The sequence below is a fragment of the Pagrus pagrus genome (assembly GCF_965226575.1).
Source record: "Pagrus pagrus genome assembly, chromosome: 21".
Lineage (NCBI taxonomy): Eukaryota > Metazoa > Chordata > Actinopteri > Spariformes > Sparidae > Pagrus > Pagrus pagrus.
In genome coordinates, this window is record NC_140208.1 from 13,428,760 (window position 1) to 13,451,199 (window position 22,440).

Sequence of the window (22,440 nt, forward strand, 5' to 3'; positions counted from 1 at the left end):
AAATATACAAGGGGCCACTCTCACTCACCGACTGTGTGTGTGTTGGCCGGGACCATGGAGACTGAGAGGAGCTCACGCACAGTTTCCATCATCTGTCTCTTTAAAGTGATGTCATTTCTGTCATAAAGTCCATTCACAAATAAGTCCACATAGGTTGCATGTTAATATTGGACTAAACTACTGCCTATTCACATCATTGCATGTACAATCTTAATGTTGTTGTGTTCTCAGTCATCTAGAGTGATTAATGTGTGTGAGTGTTTAGCTTAGCATGTCTGCAGTATATATGTTTCCATGTTTGGACAGTTCAGAGGAGTCTCATTTCTTTTTAATGCTTTGCTGTTTGTTAACTTCTGTCATCTTCCACATGCTATATATGACTTCACTACATTGAATTATTTTAAATGGCACTCTGTTTCCAGGGGAAGGTGTTTATTTATGCTTCGCAGCTTACATTAGGAAGTGAAGACATCAGCGTGATCCAAAATACTGCAAAGGTAAATTTGCTTTAACAAATGTGAGTTTGTAAAAGGTCCAATATGTAAGAAAATATTTTAAAAATTAACAAAAATTATCAATGTTATAACATCAATGTACTGCATTGGGGAGTATCTACATAAGTCAGCTTATTTACCAGCTAGCCTCGGCCCGTCTCGGTCCATAGCTCCTGTGCTAGTGTGATGATGAATTTCAGGTGGCCATTTCTTACATATTGCACCTTTAATATTTTCCATTATTATCCTTGTTTATGCAAATTATTTCTTCCTATATAACAATTACAATCTGTCCTGCTGCCTTTCGTTGTTGTGTATGGTCTTATTGAGAGGAGAGTCGTGCTGGGTTTATCTGTATTTCATCATGATGTTCTCTGTTCATGTATTAATGTTATATGTCACAATTGATGAGTGATATAATGAAGTTGAAAAAAAAAGTTTGCTTTAAAGAGTAATACAGGAAATTATGAGAAAGTGGTTCCTAACAACTCAAACTGTGACAATGCTGCACCGTCCAGAGTTCATCAGTCAGTGTCCAATCTGGTGACCTCCCTCTCTTTGCTTCTCTGTCTCTCTCTTAAGTGTTAATGTACTTTAAGTGACCAATTATTTAGTTAGTGAGTGTACGCCTCGGGTGTCTCTCCCAGCAAGTGGGGGGAGGATATGGAGAACAGGAGCATCTAGAAGCAGAAGGAGGGGCCCCTCAGACCAGAGTGTATATTAAACCCTCACAATCAAGGTACCATACCCACTCCAGATCACCTGCTGTTTTACCCTCCTCATCCGGCCGACTCTGAAACATTTTGGGCTTGTTTTTTTCTCCCTCCAGGTCCACTATGTTGGGACGACTACTTCTTCAGAGTGCAGTGATCCTTTGGCTGGTGCAGACAGCACACACAACGGGTGAGTGAAGCTCAGAGTGAAGGCCCATGCTGGGAGACAATCATAGAGTATAAGTGTCCAGATCTGTTACTTAATTAAAAATACTGATATCACACTGTGAAAGTAGTTACACTTGACAGGTAAAACTGTATTGAAAGTGTTACAAAAGTAAAAGTATTTACGTTTAATAAGGAAACTGTACTTCAAGTGTTAAAAGTAAAAGCACACAAAGCATAAAAATGGCCCCTGTGACTGTTAGACTGTTATATATTATATCATTAGATTGTTATTACTCATGCATTAATGTGTAAGCAGCTAATCCTTAACTATTTTGTATAGGACTGCCTTTATAGTACGACCATGATATGATAAACTTCTATGTGGCGGTTTTTAATATAGACTAATGTACTGAAGATAATTCAGAAAATAGTGAGACGTGTCTTCACAGTCACCAAGAGGCCAAAGTCTCACCTTCACAGTGATTGTTGATCCAATCAGTAGTACAAAAATTAAATTGTTCAATTTGCTGTAATTGTAAAAGCAGCAAGTGTCTGGTGAAACACTTGGCTTGTGAGTTATGAGCTGACATATGGCCAAGGATGATGATGATGATGATGATGATTTCTGTTAGCCAGCGCTGAAGAACTGCTCTCTGTCTCAGACATAATTCAGACGTTACCGGTCACTATGTCAGAAAATGAACTAAAATACAGAACTTTTTTATCCCCGATGGTGCTTTAATTCAACGTTTTCCTCTTATAACTTGAATCTGTCATGGCAGTTAATTTCATGACAGTAGTTTTCTATCCTTTATTTTAACAACTGCAGTACTGTATGTGTTTATGAAGACTATTATATACAGGCTGTTTCCATTGTATTGAAGTGCAACATCCAAATCAACTGTGTACTATCTGCACCATATCTGTACTAGATCCGTCTTTTAATGACCGGTCCTTTGCATGTCTGAAATGTTGTAATTTTCATTCTTTAAGATCGAGATTTACAAACAAAATCTACTCTAATAACAGATATTAATTATGCAATTTAAAATACAAGGGCCAGAATTTAAGATAACATACATGATTTGAACAGAAATCACAAAGATGAATGTTTTTCACAAACTCTTCACACATACAGTGTACTTGTTTGTATATTCTGCATGTTGTTGTTGTTATTTTGTTTGAATTCTTTAAAGAGTTCTCCCAAACTGTGTTAAAATGCTGCATGCTCCAGTCTCTGCAGTACAACCTGCTGAGAGTCCCTCAGAGATGAAACAGAGATGAGACGGATGTCTCTCAGGTGCTCGGGTTTGCCTGTCAAATTTCAAACGATCATGTTAAACTGAAATCTTAGCAACGCAGCTCGTATCTGTGCTCGGCCCTCTACCAACTTTTCTTGTGATGATGCGAAGCAACTATATATTCTTTTCTCTTTACCAGCGGGCTCAGTTTGAGAAATCAAAGGCAGCTCGGCTTCGGTGGCAGCAGCAGTCTAAATTTAACATCCATCTGTGACGAGGGAAGAGAATAGTTTTACTGCTTGTACACAGTCACTCCATTGACTTCTGTGCAGTCTGCACTCGCTGCTTCCCAAAAAACGTTGGTGGGAGTACTGACTCACCAGGAGACTGGATTTAAATTTTTAAAAGCTGATTGTTTTATTAGGATTTAGTGACTGTAAGAAAGTTTTCAGGGTAGGGAGAGGGGATAAATCCTAAAAAGCAAGACAGTCCCAAACATTATTTTATGTTTTCTTTGGACCCTTTCCATGATTTAGAAAAAACAAACAAATGTTCATAAATGATTGCATTGGTGCAGTACATTTAACAGCAATAAGTAAACAAAGAAGAATTAAAAACCTTAATATGTACACACAATATAATAATATTGTGTAATATAATATAATATGTTCTCACTATAGACAGCACTGCGGACATTAGAGGAATTATAAAATGTCACAATAACTGCCTCTCGAGTGCTTCTAAATAAACAGTTATCAACTGGAGCACCTTAATATTTCTGCCCAACCTGCGGATTCCACATAGAAATAATAATTAAACAAGTTAATGATGTAATATAAATTTGTGATGAAAATACATAAATAAAAGACTCTCTCCTGTTCTTCCAAAAAGTCAGACAGAAATCACTTCCTAAAGTAAAAGCAACAAACGCATTACCGTCTTTTACCATATGTGCTGTCTTTAAGGTTACGGTGCTGTATCTGGAGTACCAAATGGACAGGGACCACAAACTCATGGTAAACCCATCACAATCTGAACACTTTCTGTCTTCATGAAACATAAAAATCATTACATTTGTGGGATTTCTACACAAGCCAAAGCTTTTGATAACAGCTGTCTCGTGGTGATTTTTCTAGGGAGGAAACCTCAGAACGGCGGAGGTGTAGGAAGAATGCTGATGCCATCAAAAGGTAAATTAAAAGCACAATTTCTCCAGAAATACTGAACGTTCCCCTGTTTCTGAGACAATTTTAACATTAATATTGTTTTTTCTAAGGTGTGGGTCAGGCAATGGGTGCACAAAATGGATACGGTGGATACCCCACGAAAGGAATAGGTGAGCATGACAGATTGATCTGATTTTTACAAATAAATGTTCCTAATACTGCTGTATCAAGTGCAAATGGAGCAAAATCTAGTGCAAATTTCGAGGTTATCCTAACTACAAACAAGTTTTTCTCACCATATGTCTAATCAATTTAAGGCTATGGTGCAGCTGCTGGTGTGACCAATGGAGGAGGGACAAAAGGTAAGTTTGTATTAGTGTTAAAATCTTTAGTTAAAGGGTGTAAAAACTATGGCGGATCTTTTGGGTCATGTTTCCCATCTTGTTTTTAAGGCTATGGAGCAGCAGCTGGTGCAACCAATGGAGGAGGGACAAAAGGTAAGTTCGTATTAGTGTTAAAATCTTTAGTTAAAGGGTGTAAAACTATGGCGGATCTTTTGGGTCATGTTTCCCATCTTGTTTTTAAGGCTATGGAGCAGCAGCTGGTGCAACCAATGGACAAGGCAGCAATCCAGCAGTTTTACCCAATGGAAATGGAGCTAAATCTAATGGTAGATGTAACATGCATCTCTCCATCATCTCCATCATTTGCATCTGTGGTACAGTAAAGTCCAGTTGAAGTTAATATATAACGCGCTGTGATATTTGTTGCAGGATATGGTGTTCCAGCCGGCCCGACCAATGGACAACCAATGAAAGGCAACGGTACGAATCCTGTCTTCTGATTGAGGAAACATACACACTCTAACAATCATCACACACTGAGCGACAGCAACACTGTTCAGTGTAAATGTTCTTTATGTGACAGGTTATGGTGCACAAGCTGGTGGATATGGTGGACAAGCAACTAAAGGCAATGGTACTGTAGATGATTTCTAACCTATATAAGTCATTTTAGATTTACAACATGTTCCTGGTAATAGTTTACAAGTAGTTTAAAAGTTTGTCTTACCTAAAGTGTATAACAATTACACTTAATTAACTATTAATTGTTGCGGCCATGAGAATATTGTCTGCTAAAAATGGTCATGTTTTTCTCCAGGTTATGGAGTTCCTGCTGCTGCAGCACCAAATGGAAACGGAGGCCACTACAATGGTAAGTCCATTGTTTTAATAATGTTATGAATACAGACAGTCTTCTGTATGTGCATTACATTAATGCTGGAAATGTAGTGAATCTGTTTAAGGTCCTTGGTGCTTGTTTCTCTATATGTCTTTTGGGTTATGGTGCCGCTGCAGCTGGTGTTCCAGGTGGAAATGGTGCTAAATCCAATGGTGAGCGACCACTGATGACATTTCTGTCATTATACTGTCATAAAAGAAATTATGATGAATAGAGATGGAAAACCTTTTTGTGTTGTATCCATTTGTAGGTAATGGTGCTGCAGCTGCTGCACATAATGGACCTGTAACAAAAGGCAACGGTAAGGCAGTTCCTACAACTCTATTGTAAAGTTTCTATGTTTATTGATTGGATGAAATTTATATAATCTGGTTGTTTATTCCGAAAGTATACACACATTCATATACATACTTGTACATGGTGGTGTGGGAAGAACCATTACTAAATGAGTTGCACTGGTGATGGACTAAGGAAGCTCTTCGACTCTTTGACTGCACTGTAACACATTTTACTCAGTGTTAAAACTGTGCAGAATCACTTTTTCCACTAACTTCCCTCTCATTTATATATATATATTTTCTAACCTAGGAGGATATCCTTCAGTTCAACCCAACGGAAATGGAGCTAAATCTAATGGTAGATGTTAAATGCTCCACTAGTTTGTCTCTATTGTACAAATAAATCTAATTTAACTCAATATTTGCTACAATGTAATGTGTCTTTGTTTCAGGATATGGTGTTCAAGCCGGCCCGACCAATGGACAGCCAATGAAAGGCAACGGTATGAATCACGCCTTGTAATTGAGGACACTTACACACTCTCACACAAACACATACACTGAGAAAAAAAACAACACTGTTCAACTTTAATGTTCTTTATGTGGCAGGCTACGGTGCACAAGCTGGTGGATACGGTGGACAAACAAATAAAGGCAAGGGGTATTGTAGATGTGATGATTTACTGGAGAAGATTTGGAGTTGAGTTTGATATGTTGATTGATCATATTCCTTTTTATGTTAGGCTATGGTGCTGGATCTGGTGTTCCTAATGGAAATGGGGCTAAAACCAATGGTAACGTCCACATAAACAACACCTGTTTAGATGAATAAATGTTAACGTGATCACATCTTTGAATATAATAATTATTCTTTCAGGTCAAGGAGCTGCAGCCGGCCCATCCAGTGGCAATGGGGCAAGACCAAATGGTGAGAGATGTAAAAGGGATAGATTAGAATGGGCAGCATTATACTTTTTGAGTTTTTGCGACACAAAACACGTCCGTCTGTTTGTTAATGTAACTTAACATGTCTGTGTGTTAAACAGGACAGGGGGGAGCTGGAAGTAAACCTGTGAAAGGTTATGGCCGACCACCTTTTGGGGCAGGTAACTCATCTTCTTCCACCTTGTTGTCCATGTGATCATAATACTCACGTTGACACAACATTGATACACGTGTACGTCTGTGATTTAAGGTCCAGGTGTGGGGATGGGACCCTCCAGAGGTCTGGGCGTACCTCAGCTTGCCAAGAACCAAAGGGCCCAATGTGAGTGATGACAATGACGCAGTAATGAGGCCACCACTCTAATTCACCAGTAACAATGTCTTTATCTGTTCTTCCAGCATATGGTGGTAATGGTCATAATGGCTATGGAGCTCGACCCATGGGAGGTGAGTCATACACAAGTCAGTCCATGCAGACTTCACTGATAGGATGATGAGTAAAACTATAATGATATTTGTTAACATGCTGTATTTGTAGGTTACAATGGTGGTTATGGCCATGCAGGTTTGGGTCTCGGACCTAGGTATGGAAACGGAGGGATGAAGGGACCAAAACCTGGTAGGAACATTTCTCCTATCAAGTGAAAATTTGCTCTGAATTTAGTTATTTCCATTGCAATTGCCTGAATCCGTCTGACTGTTGTTCAAATTTCAGGCTATGGTGCTGCAGCTGGTGTACCCAATGGGCAAGGTGCAAAAACCAATGGTGAGTTTCTAAATAACATCTAATAAAATATATCATGTTGACTAAGAAATATGACATGTCTCTTGATTTAAAATGATTGTTTTGTAAAATACAAAGGTTATGCTGGAGCCAGAGCCCCTAATGGGAATGGAGCCTTGCCAAATGGTGAGTCAGCGTCCGAGAAATGTTATCTTTCTCATTCTTATTCAATTGACAGTATGAATTTAATTATTTTTGTGGTTTGTGAAAGGTTATGGATACCCCAGTGGTGGAGCCACCAAACCAGCAAAACCAGGTAAATGTGAGGTCAAAATTACATACAAATAGATGTAATGTTTGCAAATCAAGATCTGTATTACATTTCTGCCACTTCGACAAGATTCTTAGCCAGATCACCTTTGGTTTTTATCATTATTTTGAAAGAATATTTAAAGAAAAATATCCATCTCTTGCTCAAAGTTGTGACATAATTTTGAGGGAATGGTAACAAAGCTAATTTAACAACAACACTAAATAACTTTAGGTCAAATGAGAGAATCAGTTTTTTGTTGTGTTATCAGCACAACGCTGATTACACTTACTATGATGTTTTTGTTTGTTTATTTTTTTAGGGTATGGCAATATTCCAAATGGGTATGGCGCCAAACCCAACGGTAAGACGGGTCACTTCTTTTTCAAATCTTTTTATGATTTAAAAAAAAAAGTATTTTAATGACATCTTGATCTTTTATATTAACTAATTCACTTTCCTGAACGTGTTACAGGATATGGAGCCACCAGAGGAGGTGCAATGAGACCCCAACCAGGTAATACTATTATTTTAAACATGTCCCAAAATGTTCTAAACTCATGATATGGATGTTTTTGTAATGATTTGTTTATCTCAAGGTTATGGGAATGGAGCTGCTCCCAATGGATATGGAGCTAAACCCAATGGTAACTGATCATAATCAGTGTTTAGTTGTTATAACTTTAATGTTCCTGATGTAAGAAAAATGTTCTTTCTGCTTCAGTTGGTTTACATATTTCATGTTATGTTTGACCCGAGGTTATGGAGCTGGAGCTGGAGCTGGAGCTGGTGTTCCCAAAGGTTATGGAGCCAAACCCAATGGTAATGAATCATGATAATCATACAGTTTTTAGTCAAAGACATTCAATCAATGACATAAAAATTACATTTTCATTCTTCATTTTTGCACGTGTGTTTCCATTTCAAAAAAGAAATGTCTTCTCTGAATCTTTTCATGAAAAATAATGGCAGCGCTTTGCATTTAGTATTGGACGACCTACCCTCCTAAACAGCTCTTCATTTTTCAGTAGTGTGATTTAATTTTAATTTGGGATGGCTAAAGATTAGGTTTAATTACTCTTCTTTTAACGTATGGTTTTTATGTAATTAAAAAACAGGAAATGCATCCATAAAAAAGGAAATACATGTAACAATGAGTATTGTATTTGACTTTATATCTTTGTTTTGATTTGGGCATCATAAATCTTCCATGAGTACCGATCTTGCTTACTTCTTGTTATATTTTCTGCTGCACTCGGCGGATATGGAGGTAAACTTAGTGATAATTTCCAGCTATTTAATGTCAAATTTGTTTTTGAAAGAGTTATTCATTAATAAACTTTAAGTGTTAATTGTGTCAAAGGTTATCTCGTAAGGCTATTGTGATGATCAGTTTATCTCATAATGTAATTCATAATTTTCTAACTGCTGTTTGCAGGGTATGCAGGGCCGAGCAGAGGCTCAAACCCTCAAACTACCAAAGGAGTTGGAGCAGTGTCACCCAGTGAAGGCGCTAAATCACTCGGCAATGGTAAAAATTCTGCATAATATATATCACATACAGTTTGTGAAAAGAAAGGAAGAGGGGGAAGAGTATAATGATGCTGTCGTATTCATGAATTTGTTTATGAAGATGTTGTGTATCTCACAGGCTACGGTGGCCCTGCTGGTTTACCTAATGGACAGTCAACAAAAGCAGCAAATACAGGTAAACATGTGTATATGCATGTGTCAGCTTTATCTCCGTCATATGTCATTGTGTTCTTAGTATTTTTTTATGGTCCTCAGGTTACGGCATGGTGCCAAATGGGAAGGGTGTAAAGGGAGCAGGTGTGTCCAATGGAAAGGGCCTAAAAGGTGGACTGCTCCCTCCTGAGCAGCCTAGTGCAGCACCAGTGGAGGTTTTTACACCTCAACAAGCGATAACCGAAGATGCAGCACCTGTTGCCCCCGAGCCGACGAGTGGTCTCCTCGTTATGGTGACACGAGAGAAATATCAAAAGCTGCCTTCACTGGTGACACAAGGAAAAAGCTACAAACAGACACCACTGATCCCTCAGGCTACACCAGAACCAGCACCAGTGATTCCTCAGGGCAAATACCCAAAGCCTGCGCCTGAGCCCACACCTGAACCGGCAGCCACACCTGCACCAGTGGTTCTCCAGACCAACCCAGCACCTGAGCCAGCAGAGGATCTTCCTCAAGGCAAGTACCCTAAAACTGAATATGTACCGTACCCTTACAGCCAGAGCAGAATCTGAAAACGCCACCTCTATAATTTATGGATCGCTGATTCCACTTTCTGGCGTTAGTGTATTAGGATTAGTTGAGTTGGAGGTGTTTGACCTAATCGTCTACAACAACCAAGTCAAATCAATTAAAAATCATTTTTAGATTGACATTACTTCGAGTCACTGACTCCCTAAAGTGTCACATACAGGTGCTCTGGAGAGCCACATACTGTATTTCTGATATATTAAATAAATAAGCTCTCATCATTTTAAAAAAGAGAAATATAGGAAAAACAAAATCTTTCTTGCCTGTGAAACCACCTCGGTATACTCTGCATCTGGACTGCATTGTTCAGGATGTTTTGTACTGTTGTGATGATATAATGTTGAAACAAAGTAGCAGCATGTCACTGTACAAATTTATTAAAATGTAAAAATGCGTACAGTACATTTGCAAACATCGTCTGACTCTGGTTGCTGCTTAGCTGTGTACTCAGTTAGACATTAGCCATTGTGTACACCTGATGGGATCAAACATACATTTTGTGTTGATTGATATATATATATTGTAAGGAAGCACGTTGATAGCTCTGATCCGCTGCTGAAGGTAATGTCCCAAGAAGAAGAAAGCCAAACTTTCTGTTATAATGCTTTGGTAATTTTCATGGTGTTATTATGCACATATCATTGATAGAGGCAAGTGAAAATTGTTCAGTTTTCAGTCACTTGCATTGTAGTTATGGCTCAAGTAGCCTATCAAGGCATTAGTTTGAATATATGTCAATGTGATGTTTTTTTATATGTCGCTTATGAATTTGAATTATGTGGTTTGATTGTATACACATAGTGTAAATGCACAAAAAAAGGCATTTAATTTGGAGGTTTTTCATGTCATGTTGTGTTGTGTTGTATGATGCATGTGGACATTAGCAGTAATGATCTGTAATATAATGTGTGTACATGAACGTTGATGAAGTGTATGGCCTCTAGGTTATGTGACTGGAAGTGCTGTGCCTGAGCAAAAAGAGGCAGATGTTCTTTTTGGGGTAGACAGCACCGGTGAAGGGGATGCTGCCCCTGAGAGCGCCAAACCGCTGAAAACCAAAGCTGTTCCTGAAACAGTGGCAGCTATAAGTACGGGGAGCATCACCCCTGAAGAAGCTCTGGCTGTGGGTGTGCCTGAGGTTACGGCAGAAGAGGCAAACATCAAAAGTCAGCCTGTGGCAGGACCTGACAGGCTCGGGGGCAAAGGTCTTCCTGCAGGAGAAACTGGGGCAACTGGTAAACTAAATGTGTCTAATAGTGTTGGACTGCATGCGTTGATGCAGTGTTAAGGCATGCGTTTGTCCTAACCCTAAGTCTGTTACGGACTTGTGGACATTATGATCACTCTAATTGTCTCACTTTGCAAGATTTGTGTTGTTTTCATGGCTAGGATTCAGTCTAACTTGCCTGTAATACTTTGGCATTATTTACAGACTATCTAGACCCATTAAGGTCAAGATTGTTTACATTTTGCAGGTTTAAATACATGTACACTTATTAAAATAAGAATGAATCCTAGCTAGTGCTCACTGTTATATTAGTTTTAGCTCTACAGGTTTTTTTTGTGTGTTTTTCCTGTTGTGTTTGTTTCTGTGTCGCATGATGTCTTCAGAGTTGTCTCAAAAATACCAATACCTTGTGTTTCACTTTTGTGTTTATAGCTAATGTTTTTTGTTCAGACCCTTCACCCAACTTTGCAGTTTTAACCAACCAGAGAATTAACCAATTCACAATACGTCCATTTCTGGACTGTGTGTGAAGGAAGTGTGTCACTTTGTTTTGTTGGTACTGTACATTATCTTAATCCTTGTCAAATTAATTTGGTGCATGAGGTAAAATTGAAGTTTAACCCACTGTTTTCTTTTTAATTACCACTGTAGTGTAATTATGTTGCACATGTAACACTTGAAGAAGATACTGTACATCGATCATTTCTTGCCCAGCCCTGATCTGTCAGTGTGTCCCTCTGATTTTTTCAGAGAACGGAGGAGGACCTACGATCTCTAAGGGACAAGGAGCTAAACCAGCCAAACCTGGTAAAAACATTTGTTTCTTTTCTTTAAACAATAATCTGCACGCAATGTTGACATTATGGTACATACATACACAAATACATGTACGTCCCCGTCAGGATGAACTTTGACAACTTTGGTGATCCCAGAACTTTTCATGTAGCGCCATCATCAGCTCACAGTCGTAATCTATCCAATGCTTTCATTTATGATTAAATTGTGTTTAGTGCTAACTGCTAACATGCTACACTGGTGAATATTACACCTGGCAAACTTACACATGGCAGCACTGTCATTTGAGCCTACTGATGATACTCATTTAGCCCAAAACACCACTGAGCTTAGGTCTTGTTTGTGGACTTTTCCATCAATATTTCTTGGTAGAACACAATAATGTAATATTCAACTTTACACATTGGCATGGCAACAAAGATTACATTTCAATTATTTTGTTAGCATTCGACACCTCCCACAGGGTTTTGATAGTGTGCTAATGCAACTACTTTGTGTGGGCCTAATCATCCAGAAGGTAAAAACATCTACACAGTGCAGATATATCAATAACTTAGTGCAGCTGATTGTATCTCTGTGTTTGTTTAACTTTGAAAGCATGACGTGTGCTGATATTACATGTTTACATTGATTTTCTAGACTGTGGACCATCAGGAGTGCCAAATGGACAGTGGATGAAAATACCAAGACCTGGTAAACTGAGAGATTAACAGTATTCTGTGTATTGCAAGACTAAAATGCAAAGCTCTCAGCAGCCAAAATGATTACCATAGTTCCAGTAGTCTAATAGTACATGCATGCTGAAGTGTGTTTTTTTCCTTTACTGCATGCATAATGTATTTTAAAGGAATTGAGATTGTGTAAAAATAGTTTTGTCACATATCGGAAGCAGAAAAAACACAACATAAACTCACCGAGTCAAGCAGGTGATGAAAACTAAGTGTTGACATTGTTCTGTCTTATCATTTAAGGCTATAATGCAGGTGCTGGAGCATCTTCTGGCACAAACACAAAAGGTACTTGTACAACAGTGACTCAGTTCAGTGCGTAACACTGTATTTTAGATACAAGAATACTTATTTTTGATTCTTTCTGTTTTGAGGTCACGGAGCAGGAGCTGCTGTTCCAAACGGATACGGTGCTAAACCCAACGGTGAATCTGCTTTATTCTTCATTCTCAATATCCATGTGTATGTGTGAAATGATCACAGTGGAGCATCATGCAGATGATGATTGATGCTTACTGCAGATTTGATCATTATGAACATGGACAAATGACTGTAGACCTGATGGCGGTGATATATTGTGTCATTGTGTAGGATACGGTGCCAGTGCAGGGGGACAGTCAAACGGAGGAGGAGCTAAAACAAACACACCAGGTGATTGATTAATTGAGCAGTTTTCCTGTTGTGTCATCAAACACACTGCTGAGAGCTTTGGGTGAAACATATGACGATCTCAACAGTTGTAACTCTGTACTTCTACTTGTTTACTTTCCCGTGTTATAAAGGTAAAGACGTTAATGAGGTTTTGTTTATCCAAAGGTTACGGAGCAGGAGGCTACACCGTGCCTGGACTCAGTAATGGATATGGAGCTGGTAATGTTTATTGTCAATATAAACATCTTATTTGATATTATTTGTTTTTTGTTCATTCACTTCCAAGGAAATTCAAATGTGATTTTACACAATACTTTTTCGTTTCATGATTGCAGGACTTGGATATCCATATGCAGGGAAACCTCAGCAACCTGGTGAGTGTTTTTTTTTCAACCTCATAGAGAATATGATGTTTATATGAAGTCAATAATTGTTTTAAGTGTTTTAATTGTGTTTTAATAATTGCTCTGTATTTTCTCAGTTTACGGACAAGGAGCGTACCTCGGAGCCGGATATGGAAACGGAAATTCATACGGAGGTGAATTTTAAAAGGATAAGCTTAAAACATTGTATTTAATTCAACTTGTAAGCCGATGATGCCTCAAGTCTACAGTGGCTTTATGAATAAGGGATAGATTTGGACCACCCAAGACCAGTATTAGTATTAGCTCTAGTATGAAGTCTGAGTATTATTTAAATTCTGCTATTTTCCTCAGGAAATGCAGGTCAGGGTAAAACCAATCAGAAGTCCAAATCAGGTAGGCTTCAATGTTTCCAATATCTTTGCTGAAGTAATGTATCCATAAATGGATATATGTGTCTATGAATTGGTAGATAAATACATAATAGCATATGCCTTTTTTTTGCAGGGTATGGAAATGGAAATGGCTATAGTGCTGGTGTGCAGCCTGACTATGCAAGTAAGAACCTCCATGTGAAATTTAGTTGAGAAAATATGTTTTGCAACCATTTTGTGTGGATTACAACAAAAGTCAACATTTCCTCTTTTTTCCAGGCCTTGGTCACGGTGTACCTGCTGCTAATGGCAAATCAGGTATGATATTGATATTAGTAGTGGTGGCAGTGAGGGCACAGTTAAAGATATATTGACATATTTAACATATTGGTTAAATAAATTAGATCAAGAAGACATGGATTGTGAAACAGAAAATGAATCCATTATTTCCAAATTTACTGCTGATGCTACAGGTGGCGCCAAACAGATGCCTTACAATGGAGCCCCGGTGGTTCCTGCTGGACTAGATGGTAAGACCTCACCATCTTTATGCAAATATGTTTTAAGCATGTGTGAACAGTACAAACTCTACAGTGAGCAGAATAATCCACAGTGAAAATACAGATAACAATATTACTGATATTGGCTTACTCATGTGCAAACACAGACTGAAGTGTGAAACGAGCAGAATAAGAAAATGAAAAGTAAAAATAAGAGTGGCTGGAATCCAAAAGGCTGACATGCAACACGTTTTGAGCCCGGTGCAGTTCCTCTGGCAGCACTGAATCATGTCAGTCTATTTTTATGCACCTAAAGCACCAGTAAAAGCTTTTTTCACTCACACTCACACAGTTCGGTGCCACACCATCTCCATATCTCCAGTTATCGAGCAGGTGGTCTAGAAGTGTGCTTACATTCTCAAGTAATCTGATTATTCCCTGCCCTCAGCAGTACGGTGATTTCAGAAACAGCCTTGGTCTGAATACTGCGTGCATGTTCGCAGCATATTCATCTCAAGCTGTAAAAGTTAATAGATGCAATGCACAAACATTTCCTGTATGCTCGTGCAGGCATGAGCCAGTTTGAGCCTCAGTCTGCTGGCCTTGGTCCAAATGGAAAATTGGGAAGCATGTATGGTGGTATGTATAAGGTTTATTTCTGTCAAATCTTTATTAACACAAGAAAACCTTCATTTTAGGAGAGCCATGCTCACAAAATCACCTCAGAAAGAAATATTGAACACATTCACTTGAACTGAAGAAATGTTTATCACATCAGAGCCAAAACTTCCTCCCATGTTACAGGAATGGGCGGCTTGCCTTTTGGTGGTCAGTCTCTGGGAATGGGTGCAGAGAAATCCAACACCAAGTATGGTGAGTGTTTGTTGGCGTCACTCCACTATGAGGTAGCTGGGAAAGGAAAATAATTAATGCTATGTGTGTGGCTTCATGAGTTTAAAGCAACTTGATGTGCAGAAATATAAATCTGAAACCTTTTAAAGCAACTTCATGTCTCATTATTTATGTACTAACCGACTTGTTGTCTGCTCACTCTGATTTAGGCATTGGTGGGTTACAGTTTGGTGGACAACCCCTTAATACAGGGAATAACGGTGCAGGACCTTATGGTATGTCTATGTTATGGTATTGTGTTTGGCTTTCAGTCTGTTTCACATATAGATCTTAATCAAAACTGCATTTATTTCGTGACTGTAGTCATGTTTGAATCAATACAAGCATGTGTGGTCAGTCCAGTGAGTCCAAACTGTTTATCTCAACTCCATCCAGGATATGGTCTAAGCCCCTACTGGCCTGCTGGTGATGGCAAATCATCTGGAAGATATGGTGAGTTATTTGTCTTTGGCAGTCATATCAACAAGCAGTATGTTTCATTTCACAGTAATGTGCAGCACCATGAGTACAAAGTTTGATGGGGAAATCTTGGATTCTCTAAATGACATGCTATAAATACTCAATCTATACTGTAATGTCATCCTGGGTGGCAGCAGAGTGTGTTATCATTGGGCCATCTCCCCTGTTAAAAATTAACAAATCACTGACCGACTATCATGAGTACATTTTTAGTGCTTGCAGGAAGCACAAGTGGTAAACAACCAAATTAACCCTGTCAAGTTGAGACACTGACCTACAAAGATCTAGCTTGAGATATTTAATGATGGTGTTCATTCAAAATACTTTCAGGTGGTCTTGGTGCCAGCATGGGAGGGGATCCTGCAGCCGGAAATTATGGTCAGTGTGACGGGATGAAAAGGGGTTTTGTTGTGGCTAACAGTTGACTGTGAAAATGCTTCCTATTAGCATCCATTCTGAGAGGTCATGTGATCATTTTATACTGTTTTCATCTCTGTTCAGGATATGGGGGGTTACCCAATGGTGGACAGCTTCTTGGTCTTGGCAGTAACGGAAATACAGCTGGCAAATACGGTAAATCATTAGCTTTGGTATCTCTTGTTTATTGTTTATTATTTCCCACAAACAGTTCCCCTTTAACCTTTTATTGTTTCTCTTCTTCCTCTGATTCTCTGTCTCTTCTACAGGTTATGGAAGAATGCCTTATGAAGCTCAACCAGCTGGACTGAGCCCTGAAACCAAATCTACTGGGAATTATGGTAAAAACTTGGATTTGGGAAATACTCTATGCTAAGCTAAGTTAGCTGGTTGCTGGTGGCAGCTTAATATTTACCATCTAAGAAAGCTAATAAAAGACTGGAAACAGCCTGGCTCTGTCCACAGATGAAAAAATCCGCCGATCTGCCCCTCTAAAGTTCACTAATTAACACGTAATATCTAGTATTATCAAATATCATTTTATTTTGTCGTTTAACTTAATTAAGCATATATATTCTTCCAGGCCTGGCTGGCTCGCCATATCAGCCTGAGCATCTTGGACTTGGACAGAGTGGAAAATTAACAGGCCAATATGGTGAGATTCAACAAACATGACAACTACCCTCTAACTGCCCAATTGTTCATTTATTTGGTTTAACTTGTCAACTCTGTGTGATTGCCAACCGCTCAGCTAACGGTGAAACTCCCTATGCACCACAACCTCTTGGTTTTGGGAGTGAAGCAAAATCTTCTGGAAAATATGGTACAATCAAGTTCTTTTATACTAAGTATGCTTTTCCTCTGCATTTCATCATGTTTACTAAACAGTTTCACATCAATCTATCAACAGATAATCAGGGACCATACCATTCACAGCCCCTTGAATCTGCAGCTGAAGGCGGACCTGGTGCAGAATATGGTAATTTGTCGTTATCGTTACAAATTGCTTGAGTTAGAAAAACAAAATAAGTGTGCATTCATCTCTTTTTGTTTTGCTTTATTAAACAGATACAGCTGGCTTACCTTATGAGCCGCTGCCTATTGAGCCAGAATCAGCTGTAAAATCCTACGGTGCGTCAGAGAAAGATTCACAGCACAAATATACTGTAGACTCCAATCTCTTATCTGTTTTTTCCCTCTGATCTCTCAGTGAAGGGAGATGTGCCGACTCCAGTGATTGCAGTCGAAGGCGAGGGGATGTCCATTGATAGATATGGTGAGCATCGTGTATTTCTGCATGTTTGTCTCTTGTGTCTCCGCTGCATTCAGGTAATGTTTAACTGTTTGTCACTTTCAGATGATGTGGGCTATATAAATGGACAAGTGCAGCCAGAAGGTAAAACTGGAGACACTACTTTCACTCCAAAATGTAATATCAAAGTGCATAAACAACATGGAAACATCGCTTTCTTCCTCTATCCTGTTCACCTTGTCTGCTCTCCCTTCTTAGTTGTTGCATTCCCTGCAGCTCCCACCTCCGGCCCCACCCTGGCCTACCCCTCTGTCCCGTCATATCTGCCCGTGGAGTCCTCCTTCACACCCGACGTGGTGCCTGGGGCGGGTGTTGAGGACCTGCCCTACCCAGCGGGCACTGACGACCTCACCCTCGACTCCGCACCCGCTACAGAAACACAGGGCGTGGTCCAGGTGCCTGAACAACCTGACGACGTGCCTCAACAGCAGCTGCCACGTCAGATACACATTCAGCAGCACCTCAAACTGCATTTTCACCACCAAGGCAAGTCCTTCATGTCAAACTATTCCTTTAACTTTACAATGCCTGAGGTTGTATGTGAACTCTTGTATATAAGCAGCACACCGTCCTCTTCTGGTATAAAGGATATGAAAGTATAACCTTTGCATAACAGTTTGCATTGTTTCTTTTCTTTGTCTTCAGGAGCAAAGAATGGCAAATATGATTTGAATGGCTTCTTTGGGAACAGTGGCTATCAAGGTAAGAACAGACAAATGAAAAAATAATTATATTCAGTTTGTTGCTCAAACATCCCACTCATCTTTGCACTTCCCCACACAGGTTAACCCTGCTGACAACGACAAGTATAATCTCTTTCTGCCGTTGTATATTATTTTTGATTGTCTCCTAAGTGTATATTATTGTTATTTTCTTCTGTCTGTTGAATAGTCCTGCTATTTTTATGTTGGTTTGTAAGTCTAGATATAAAAAAACAACATTTAAACATTTTGAGATGTTAGGTTTTCTGATTATGTGTGTTTTTTATGCATCCTGCATTACCTTTTTTGTCCTGCACTTACTGTACATGCAAAGAATCGATTGCTGGAGAAATGGAGTTTGTGTTTTGTTTGGATGTTATCAACTCAAAATAACCCTGTAAAAGGTCAATCAGTCTAATTTATTTTTCATGGGAAATGTTTTTTTACAGTATTGTACAGTGTTCGATTGAATAAAACCATCAATGAATACCAAATGTGTATGTGTGTTTCTATACATTCAGTACATTAGAAAATAGGCGAAACTCATTAAAGGGTAACTCCACCAATTTTAACACATTAAAGACATGTTTAGTTAAAGCTTTTTGTGGCTCCACAGGAGGCTGCATGCGATCTGATAAATAGTCTCCAGTGATGTTGCGCAGTGGCTAAGTTGCATTGTGGGTAATATAGGCTCCAGGTTTCTAGAAGTAATCCACTGATTAAACATTACCCTCCGGTAACAGTACTGGACTCATGATGGTTTAAAAACAAATGATCAAAATCGATACGGCAGAACAAAATCGTGTGACTACATTACCCACAATGCAACTTCTCAACCTCTGAGTGAAATCACTGGAGGCTGTTTATCAGATTACATGCAGCTTCCTCGGGAGCCACAAAAGGATTTATACTACTTTTTTCAAATATGCAGTAGCACTTCCCCAACACCTGTGAACACACTTTAATGTGTAAAATTGGTGGAGTTGCCCTTTAACATGTTTAAATGTACATTAATTATCAGCACCAGAGAATCAATTTTATTGAAGTGATTTAATCCCCAGACCATCCTGACTGCAGCACTGTAACCTGAGAGCATGTGGAATAGGAACGTGTGTGAGGTCTGTAATAAAGGAAACAGAATTGATGCATGTTCAACACGAAGTTGAGGCGTGAGTCAGTTATGAGCCATGACAAGGAGCAGCTGCTGTAGTGCACATGGCTTTTTGTGAGGGATTACCCCAGCTTAGGGATAAGAACCCTTTGCTGATTGGCCCGACTGAAAGCATGCCACTTTGCCAGCTCAACAGGTTGCTTGCTTGGAATTACACCTGTCCGATGATGGGTTCAAGTACCAGAATTTCCGGCTGGTCGTGGCCATGACTGTGCCTCAGAGTCATGAGTGTGGCCTCATGTAGGATGTAAATGGTGAGGAACCTGCTGTCAACTAACTAAATGTAAGGGCATTGGCTGCAGGCAGTTGTGATGGTGCTTTACGAAGGACCGCGGCTGTTGGACTTGGCAAAGACTCCTACACACCTTCAGTTCAACAAATATGTCCTGACAGGCTACCGGCCGGTGTCCACTGCTCAGGAGTGCATCAGGAGCCTCTTCTACATGCACAATGAGCTGGGGAACATTTACACCCATGGTAAGTCCAGAAATTAACTGTGCATTGCATCTGCTTTTAACTGCTATTCTTCATCTTGCAGGAAGAAGTAAAAATGTCATGTAAAAATGTAAATAAAAGGTTTTTAACTGCATTAAAATATATCTTTACATTTAATTACACAGAGCAAATGTTCCCCACTTTGTATCAATAGGGAGGGCGTACAAACAAAACAGGAGACAGATGTCTACGACTCTCACTTATGGCCAGTTACAAGCAAACTTGGCAAGTGTGTAATGAGGATATGGGGTATTATCTGTAATCTGCCCTGGGAATCCCTGTCCTGGAAATATCCTGCTGTTAACAAGGTCTTTAAAGGTGTCTGCTTGATGACACTTTTCAGCTGTAAATGCCCATATATATCATGGGGAAAGCATCCTGCATAGATCCAGTGCAGAATTACGAAAATATGTCAACGTATTAATAGATAATAATTGTGTATTTGGGAAAGAATTAGAAATGCAAGCCTGACTTAAGTTGTGCAAACATGAGTAAACATGTAAATTTAACTGTGCATGACCTAAAGCGCACAGCTTTGAACTTCTGAGGGCATCTTCTTCTTCACCTTGGCTATAAGTTCATTAGGACTAACACTCTTACTCAGGGGAGGTGAAGGGTATTAGCTTTAACGTGTTGCTCCAGTTTCTGCACACATGAAGCCATATGTTTCACGTAGTTCCAGTAAACAAAACAGAGGAACCACTCATAGAACACTAGATTCCTCATTTTGCTCTAAATTGCATCTGCTCACCATAAAAACAGATGTCACTAACCTACATAATACATTTCTCTTCTATCCTTTCCTTCCTTCCAACTCCTAATCTTCCGGTCACCTCAGGCATCCCTTTCTTCCTCTTCTTGGTGCTGCTGCCTTTTAGTATCCCCTGGATGGAGGTGGACAGCATGTGGATCTGTGTGGTCCACTACCTGGCCTGCCTCTGCCCCACCGTGGGCTCAGTGGTCTACCATGTGTTCATGAACCACGTGGGAGGAGAACATATGTACGACAACCTGCTCTCCCTGGACATGTTCGGGGTCTGCCTAGTTAACACCCTGGGTAGGTTGTGGATGTCGACTGGCTCTGCTGTCTTCTTGCGGACTTCTTCGATTTCTCACTAAGAGCAACATTTTAAATTCTAATCTTATAACAACTTCACTTAAGGTCAACTTACAAACTTCTTCTGGACTTTAAAGTCTCCATTAACATATGGAGTTGGCTCCGTTTTCCTTACATGATAAAAATAAAAAGCTTTAAAAGAGCTCATAACCTTGAGTTAAGGTCAAAAGGTTTTAAGTCTTTGGGTCAGGTCCAAGTAAAAGTCTCAGGTTTTCATGAGCAAATTAGCCTACAAATCTTTCTCGTCTCTCAAATGCTCACCATGAAAATGACATCTGGACATTCAAAGCGAGCTTAAGGGACTGATTTGACACTTTGGGAAAAATGCTTATTACCTTTCTTCACAAGAGTTTGCTGAGAAGGTCGATGCCACTCTCATCTGTCCATTCAATATGAAGCTGGAGTTGGGCGATGGCAAGCTTAGCTTAGCATAAAGACTGGAGACAGGGGAAACAGCTAGCCTGCTCAGTCCGAAGATGAAATCCATCTGCCAGCACCTCTTAAGCTCACTACGTAACAGTATACCTGCATCTATTTTGTAATTTAAAAAAAAGATTAAAAATAACAAACAGTGGTTTAGTGGCTTTACCGAGGGTTATGGGACTATTTCTTGGCCAGAAGCAGTGACTTCCTAAAGTCTTGTTGCCGTCATAGGCAAGCAACCAGTGGAGACTGGACAGTCATTACTTTCAGCCAAGAAATGGTCTGCCTTTTTTAAAATTTGGGACAGACTCATGCTAGTTATTGCTCAAATCCAGTCTTTATGCTAAGCTAAGCTAACTGGCTGCTGACTGTAGCCTTGTTTTTAGCAGTGTTATTGTTCTTAGATTTTACAAGGCCAAAACTGAAGGCTATATTAATGTTTTTGTCTTTAGGGAGTCAAGTCTTAGTAACATCTCAAAACAGTCAAGCCCAAGTACAGCTTCACAGACTCCAGTAGAAGTCTCCAGTCTCCACCACAAACTAAGTCAATAACATGTTAGTTTTAGTGACGCTGCCATTAATTGCCACTTTCTCTCTTGTTACTAGGAGCACTTCCCATCATCCACATCACCCTTCTTTGCTACCCAATCGTGCGAACGATTGCCTTGCTGGCCTACATCCTCCTGTCAGCCTATGGTATCTACTCTGCCACCACAGCCCGTACCAACGTCCTGCGCCTGCGGGCTTTCGCCTGGCAGGCCCTGTTCCGCTTCAGCCTCTTCCTGTTCCGGGTATATGGCAGCGGGGTGGGCAGCCCAAACTCCCTGCGCCTCTTCGTCATCATGGACTCACTTGCTGTCCTGGGAGGGGTGGTCAACATCATACAGATTCCTGAGCGCTTCTCCCCGGGCCTGTTCGACAACTGGGGCAACAGCCACCAGATAATGCACGTCATGGTTATATGTGCAATTATCTACTTGCATTGGGGCACACTGGAGGATTTAGCCTGGATTAAGAGCTACCAGTGTCCTACTGAGTGATGAAAAGTGTATCTGGTACCAACATGGATGTACTGAAGGCTGTGCTGGTTTCTGATAGAGATGAGATTTAGGATTTGATGGGGCAGGAGGGGTATACAAGTATAAAGAGATGTTTGAAAATGCACTTTAGATCTAGCTGCTAAATGCTTTGCAAAGGGAAGTTTGCAATGTGACATTTTGCCAGAGCAGAATTAAGA

General features: G+C 39.8%; 2 protein-coding genes across 6 annotated transcripts; both read left to right on the top strand.

Annotated features, from left to right (window-relative positions):
* Positions 1 to 1,267: 1,267 nt before the first annotated feature.
* Positions 1,268 to 18,485, top strand: cmn (calymmin). 5 transcript variants are annotated; one of them, XM_084342257.1, is made up of 60 exons: positions 1,268 to 1,397; positions 3,582 to 3,632; positions 3,753 to 3,806; positions 3,893 to 3,952; positions 4,100 to 4,144; positions 4,235 to 4,279; positions 4,369 to 4,452; positions 4,556 to 4,606; positions 4,710 to 4,760; positions 4,944 to 4,997; positions 5,141 to 5,176; positions 5,275 to 5,325; positions 5,613 to 5,660; positions 5,755 to 5,805; positions 5,912 to 5,956; positions 6,046 to 6,096; positions 6,180 to 6,230; positions 6,349 to 6,408; positions 6,498 to 6,569; positions 6,647 to 6,694; positions 6,786 to 6,866; positions 6,963 to 7,013; positions 7,110 to 7,157; positions 7,243 to 7,287; positions 7,604 to 7,645; positions 7,757 to 7,798; positions 7,881 to 7,928; positions 8,041 to 8,103; positions 8,720 to 8,812; positions 8,933 to 8,989; positions 9,070 to 9,486; positions 10,503 to 10,793; positions 11,537 to 11,593; positions 12,221 to 12,274; positions 12,553 to 12,597; positions 12,684 to 12,734; positions 12,901 to 12,960; positions 13,126 to 13,179; positions 13,296 to 13,334; positions 13,442 to 13,498; positions 13,677 to 13,718; positions 13,830 to 13,880; positions 13,976 to 14,014; positions 14,170 to 14,226; positions 14,767 to 14,835; positions 15,001 to 15,069; positions 15,258 to 15,323; positions 15,484 to 15,540; positions 15,898 to 15,945; positions 16,069 to 16,140; positions 16,254 to 16,325; positions 16,568 to 16,639; positions 16,736 to 16,807; positions 16,895 to 16,963; positions 17,053 to 17,115; positions 17,195 to 17,260; positions 17,342 to 17,380; positions 17,495 to 17,782; positions 17,942 to 17,998; positions 18,080 to 18,485. In XM_084342257.1, the coding sequence occupies exons 1-60, from the start codon at positions 1,331 to 1,333 to the stop codon at positions 18,082 to 18,084; spliced, it is 4,143 nt and encodes a 1,380-aa protein (XP_084198383.1). In that variant the 5' UTR covers positions 1,268 to 1,330; the 3' UTR covers positions 18,085 to 18,485. The 5 variants fall into 5 exon arrangements, with proteins under 5 accessions (XP_084198383.1, XP_084198384.1, XP_084198387.1 ...); XM_084342258.1 differs by lacking the exon at positions 13,677 to 13,718; XM_084342261.1 differs by lacking the exon at positions 10,503 to 10,793.
* A 994-nt stretch (positions 18,486 to 19,479) lies between these two features.
* paqr4b (progestin and adipoQ receptor family member IVb) lies at positions 19,480 to 22,243 on the top strand (the record flags this gene model as incomplete). Its single annotated transcript, XM_084341572.1, has 3 exons — positions 19,480 to 19,645; positions 20,502 to 20,720; positions 21,810 to 22,243. The coding sequence occupies 3 exons, from the start codon at positions 19,480 to 19,482 to the stop codon at positions 22,241 to 22,243; spliced, it is 819 nt and encodes a 272-aa protein (XP_084197698.1).
* Positions 22,244 to 22,440: the final 197 nt, after the last annotated feature.